This window comes from Phaseolus vulgaris, chromosome 8, assembly GCF_051622355.1.
Source record: "Phaseolus vulgaris cultivar YP4 chromosome 8, ASM5162235v1, whole genome shotgun sequence".
Taxonomy (NCBI): Eukaryota; Viridiplantae; Streptophyta; class Magnoliopsida; order Fabales; family Fabaceae; genus Phaseolus; species Phaseolus vulgaris.
In genome coordinates this window covers 24149973-24156469 of record NC_143505.1, presented here as the reverse complement: position 1 = coordinate 24156469, position 6497 = coordinate 24149973, and the positions used below count along the sequence as shown (strand labels likewise).

Genomic DNA, 6497 nt, shown 5'->3' with positions numbered 1-6497 from the left:
AAGGCTTTTCAATGAAAGATCCATCTTTTTCAAGCTTTGGGACAAAAGGACCATTTTCAATTGCATCCCAAATTCCTTTGTCAAGTGATTCCATAAAGATTTTCATTCTCACTTTCCAAAATTGGTAGTTCAAACCACAAAACAGAGGTGGTCTGTTGATTGAAGCACCTTCCCCAAAAGATAGTCTATCAGCCATCAAAAAACAGTTTTAGGATCACACTTGAATAAATTTCAAGAACCAAGCTCTTGATGCCAATTGTAAGAATGGATGGCTTTAAACTAGAGGGGGGTGAATTGTTTAAAGAGGGTTTTCTCAGAATTTTTAAGTCAAGAATGAAATTACTTCGAGAAACAAATGATAAGAAATTCAGTTTGCCAAAACACAAAGCAAAAACAACAGCACTAGAAAAACAATCGGTTGTTTATACCAGTTTGCAAGTATCAAAACTGAATTTAAAGAGATTAAGGATAGAGAGAATGCACACAGAAGTTTATACTGGTTCACTCTAAACCCAGAGCTACATCCAGTCTTCTCAGAAACCACTGAGGAATTCCACTAAGTAATCAAACCTAGATCACTTACAACACAACCAAGAAAGTGACCTTGATCCCCTCAAGACACACACTTCTCTTGGTCAACACACCCATACTAAGAATGCTGATCTTGATCCCCTCAAGAACACACAACACTTCTCAGCAAACACACAAAGTTCTTTTAACAGATACAAGGATTACACTTGTTACAAAATGAAATCTGAAATCAATACAAGAGAAAATCCTATCTCACACTCTTTGATCAAACTCAATCTCTAAGCAATCTCAACTCTTTCAAAATCTCAAAACTTGTGTTCTTGTAAAAACCAAATTTGTTTTACTGTTTTATATTCAAAGATGTTTGTTATCAAATCTTAACAAACTTTTCATTGCATTTAAAGATTGGTCAAAGCATTAAAAACTGGAGCGTAAACAGTTAGAAAATCATTTAATGCTCAGTCAAAGCACAAAACAGTTTTCTGTTATGGTACCAAAACAAACAATCGGTTGTTTCCACGAATCAATCGGTTGTTTTGGTTTTGACAGCAAGTCAACCATAAAAACATTTTTCAACCTTTTCAAAAAACATCTAAGTATAAAACAATCGGTTGTTTCGACAAAACAACAGGTTGTTTTTCACTTAGTTTGAAAAACACTTTTCTTTTAAAAAGATTGAGAATGCCTATGCTTTGGATTCAATCAAGAGTGGATTACAAACACAATCTACCCCAGATCCTATCTAAGACAGCTCAGCAACAGCAAGCACAGCCTAGCCTTCAACATCCTTCAAAGGGTTTTGGATTCTTCAAAGCTTGAACACCACTTGGATCAACAAAGTTGGCTCTGTCGGTAATGAAAGTTGTCTTCTCCCGGTCTGCTGGATTCATGCGTATTTGGTTGTATCCGGAGTATGCATCGAGTAAACTTAACACTTTTTAGCCGGCTGCCCCGTCTACCAATCGGTCAATGCTTGGTAGTGGGTATGCATCTTTGGGGCAGGCCCTATTAAGATGAGTATAGTCGGTGCACATCCGCCATTTTCCATTATTCTTTTGCACCAGGACTATGTTTGCCAGCCACGTAGTGTAATGTACCTCTCAAATAAAACCAGCATCCAGAAGTTTTCTGGTTTCCTCCTCGACTATCCGTCCTTTCTCTCCAACCAACTTTCTCTTCTTCTGGGCTATTGGTCTGGCCTCCTTATAGATCGATAACTTGTGCGAGATTATTCGGGGGTCTATACCTGGCATGTCGGTTGCTGACCATGCGAACAAATCTGTGTTTTTAAATAGAACAATCGTGATAATGTTCTTTTCCTCCTCTCCCAAGGTCGATCCCAGTCGTGTATTTTGTCCTTCCCGCCCTACCTGACATAGCACTACCTCTTCCTTTAGCTCCACTTGAGGTTCGTCGTTCAGTCTTGGATCCAAGTCATCACCTAGGAATATATGATGAACCTCGGCCCTCCGAGTAGGTGTCGGCAGTGGAAGAATCTTCAAACTTGCAGCATAACATTCTCTCGCAATTTTTTGGTCGGCGTGAAGGGTGACCACCTCTCGGCCCCGGCTTGGATTGTCGGTTGGGAACTTCATGGCCAGATGAGGGGTCGAAACTATGGCTCCCAATTTATTGAGGGAGGATCGTCCGATCAGGATATTATAAGACGTTTCAGCATCAACTAACAGGTATCTGATTTTGATTGTCCGGCAGTCTCGGTTTTCCTCTCCAATCTTGGTGTCCAAGTCAATGTATCCTTTGGTATTGACTCTCTGTCCCGCAAAACCAATAATTTGCTCATCATATTGGACGATGTCATCATCCGATATGCCCATCTTCCGGAAGGTTTTTCAATACAAGATATCCTCAGAACTCCCTTGGTCTATTAGAGTTTTCATGATGACAAAGTTGGCTACTTCAATAGTGACCACCATAGGTTCGTCAGGTCTTGGGTTTATGTTTCTGAAGTCTGCGTTTGTGAAAAGCATAGGTGGCAAGTCCCTCCTATTACTTCTATTGATGGAGTACACAAAGTTGACTGCTCAGAGGTGCCTTTTTCGGGAGGATGATGTCGTACCCCCTCCTGCGAAACCTCCGACAATTGTGTTTATTACTCCTCGTATGGGTATGGTTCCTCGGTGGTTTCCTCCTCCTCGGCCTTCGCAGCCTTCTCGACCTCGTCGCTCGTTCTTCGAGGTGTTCCTACGTACCTCTTGCCTCTTTCCGACGTCTACTTTAGTTTTTCCATCCTCACGGCTTGTTTGGACGAAACGTCGCAAATGGCCTGCTTGTATGAGCTCTTCGATCTTATCTTTCAGGGCCCAACAATCTTCTATTGTGTGCCCAAAATTGCGGTGGTACCGACAATGCTTCGTCTGATCGCACTCTGCGGGGTGGGAGTTCTACTCGGTGCTCTCAGGAGATCGGCATTGAGGGCTTCTTCCATGACTCTCGACCTTTCGGCCATCATGGGGTGTAACGGGTGAAACGCGGTCCTTTGGGAAAATCTGTAGGCTTCCCGAATTGTGTTGGTCTGCTCCTGTCACCCCTCCTCTCGGGTTCATCAGGTACCTGAGCCTTGTTTCGGAATTCTTTCAATTCCTCCATCTGCATGTATTTGGTGGCTCTTTGGCGCAACTCATCCAATGTTGTGGCCGACTGCATGCATAAACTATTTGAAAACGGTCCCGGCTTTAGCGTAGTTACCATGTGGTGCATCGCCACTTTGGGAATTAGGTTCCGTATGTCCAAAGCCATCTTGCCAAATCTGTTCATAAAGGCTCTCAAGGACTCTGACTTCTCTTGTCGAATATTCACCAAGGCGATCGAAGTGAGGTGGTGTGGTCGCTGGTAACTGAGCTCCGAACTTAGTTGCAAGTGTGTCAAAACAATCTATGGACTGAGACGGTAGTCGGGTGAACCAGCTTAAGGCTGCCCCCTTAAGAGAGGTGGGAAATATTTGGCACCATAGCGCGTCTTCTGTTGTGTGCAAGCCAACCTGGGTTAGGTACGCATTCACATGTTCGTCTGGGTCTGTGGTTCCATCATATTTATCCAACGTGGGATTGTTCCAAGTCCTCGGCAAAGGAACTTCAAGGATGGTTTCGGCAAAGGGGATTATTCGGGGAGTCGTGCCTAACGCGTTAGTTGAGGCCGGCCTGATATTTTCTTGATATGAATTTTCGACCTCGTGTACATCCGTATTCGCATTATCACCCGAGGGGATATCACCCACAGCTTCCGGGATGTCTGACTTCTCTGCGAGTTTTTGTTTCATTCGGGCATTCTCCTTCCTCAAAGTTTCCATCTCCTTTTCATTTCTTTGTTTTATCCCTCTAATCTCTTCTTCGCTTTTCTTTTTTAACAGCTTCATCTCCTTCTGTATCTTCAAGATTAGTGCCATAGGATCTGGGTGACTGGTTTTCTCTTGCACATTCCTGTCGTTGCCCGTCATGTTCCTCGTAGTTACCATGTGGATATTTTGCGGGGTTTCCTTTCGGCCCCACGGTGGGCGCCAAAATGTTCCTACAAGATTAGAACCTTGCAGAACACTTCCTCTTGTTGCAATCTTCTCGTCTTCCCAGTCTCTCGGTTGGGCTCTGGTCTGAACACGATGGGGGGTGTGCCTGCGAAGACACTCCGATGATCAAGTCAGTTCGAGAGTTAAGTATCAGAGGGGTAGAAAGTGAATAGTCACCTCGAGTGTTGTGTCTCTTCCTCTATTTATACTATTATAGATGGGCTCTGACTGTTATGGACCTGCTTTTGAGTCCAGTTGAAGGCCCAATTGCACCTTAATCATGTTTTGCGTTTAATCTAGTTTATTCTCGTTTAATTACGTGTTTGTCTGTAATCCTAGTCGGCTAGTTGGCTATCCGACCATCCCGTAGTAGAGTATATAATTATAAGGATTATCAAACTATATTTTTCTTTATTTTTCTTTCGGATACGCTTTTCTTTGACATGTGAACATGCTTTACTTTTTACATGTGAACAAAGTTTTCCATCCATAGTGTAATAATTATATGATTGTATACAAAGCAAGAAATTGTTTAAAGATATAAATTAGAACGCAATATCTTTTCCGTAGCACTGAGCAAATAATTGTGTGCACTCTTAAATTAGTGAAATATCCTTGTTGAAACCTTAGATGAGTGGGAAAGGAAACCAAAGCACAACAACTAAAATTGAAAATGATATGCTAAAAGCCTTTGAAACTCGCAACCAATTCTGACAGAGTCTTTGCAGATGATCCATCTTCTTTTATCGCATTAGCAGCAGCAATCTTCAGAAGTTCCATTCTTTTTCGAATTTCCTTGCCTTCTTTTTCTTCCATCAAGCCTCTCACAGTCTTAGAAATTTCTTCTCTTTCTGTCAATCCACTGTGGTCAACTTTTGGTCTAAGTGCCACCTTTAGATCATCAGTTAGGATTGCTGCATTCAGGCTCTGCTCAGCAAAGAGGGGCCATGCTATCACTGGCACACCTTGCACAACACTTTCAAGCACTGAGTTCCAACCACAGTGAGAAAGGAACCCCCCAGTTGCACTGTGACCAAGCACTTGAATCTGAGGTGCCCAAGAAGGAACAACCAACCCTTGCTGCTTGGTTCTCTCCAAGAAACCTTGTGGCAGAAACTGTAGAGGGTCCTTCGTTTCAGCACCAAAGTAAGCAGAATTGACCGCACCGCTAGGGGCTCTCACAACCCAAAGAAACTTTTGCCCACTCAGTTCCAACCCAAAGGCTAACTCATTGAGTTGGTCTTGAGAAAGTGTGCCACCACTTCCAAAGGATACATACAAAACAGATTTGGGTTCTTGCTCATCCAACCATCTTAAACACTCCATCCCATTTTCGTGATCAATCGACCCCATTTGAATAATGGGTCCAACAGGGTAAATCCCAGGCTTCCCTTTGACGTGTTCATGCAAAGCTCTTATAGCCTCTGATTCCAATTCAAGGAAGGTATTCATAAAGACACCATCCGGAACATGAAAACTTTTGGAACGTTCAAGAAACCCCTTGTAACCTATGCTAGAGAGATTTTGAAAAGGGAGAGGGAGATCTGTGCTGAGAATAGGTACACAACCAGGAATCTTGATAGGCTCTTTTGGGTCTCTGGACTCAGAAGAGAGTATCTCATCTAGCTTTGATGAGTAGAAGTACAAGGAAAGCAACATAGCGGATTGAGGGAGGTAAATGTAAGACAAGAGGTTAAATTCCTTGGCAAAGTCCAAAGCCCCATGTGCAAAAACATCCACAACCAAAGCTGCAACCTTTGCTCTTGAGCATAGGGACTCCAATTCTTGCCTTATGTAGGGTAGAGAGAGATTGACGGAGAGTTCAATTTGGAGTGCAAGGATAGAGGGATCTGTATTTTGTTCAAGGGTGATGGGGGGAAGGAAAATGGAAGTTATGGTTGGTGGAAGAGTTTGAAGGTATGCTTTGGATGAAGAAGGGGGTGACCCAACTGAGGGAATGAAGCATGTGATGTGAAAATGTGGGAGGAGATGGAGAAGGCGTTTGGAGAACTCAAGAATTGGGACCAGATGGGTGAAGCCAGGACTCGGAAGCACTGCTATGTGAGGTTTCTCCATTGATGTGTAGTAACAATGCTTTCTCTGCTTGCAAACTTATACTATTTATGTTTCAAAAAGTTCACTACTTTACATTATAATAAATCAGTTTATAATTCAAATATGTTAATATAATTTTAAAATTATTTTATTTCTTAACATCTTAATAAAAAAAATTATTTGTCTTTTAAACTACAGTATAATAGAATATATTAGTACAAGAAGATGACAGGCATTGGTGCACAGACATCGAAGACTGATCTATTTTGTACTACTCATATCTTATGGTCATTTTCATAGTCAAAGTCATTAATCTATTTTGAACTCTTGGTAGCTTTCAGCCACAATCATACTTTTTCTTATTCTTATTAGTGGAAACAACTCACCCACC

General features: G+C 42.1%; 1 protein-coding gene across 1 annotated transcript; it reads right to left on the bottom strand.

Annotated features, from left to right (window-relative positions):
• Positions 1-4611: 4611 nt before the first annotated feature.
• LOC137827280 (hydroquinone glucosyltransferase) lies at positions 4612-6186 on the bottom strand. Its single transcript, XM_068633566.2, has one exon. The coding sequence runs from the start codon at positions 6125-6127 to the stop codon at positions 4733-4735; it is 1395 nt and encodes a 464-aa protein (XP_068489667.1). The 5' UTR covers positions 6128-6186; the 3' UTR covers positions 4612-4732.
• Positions 6187-6497: the final 311 nt, after the last annotated feature.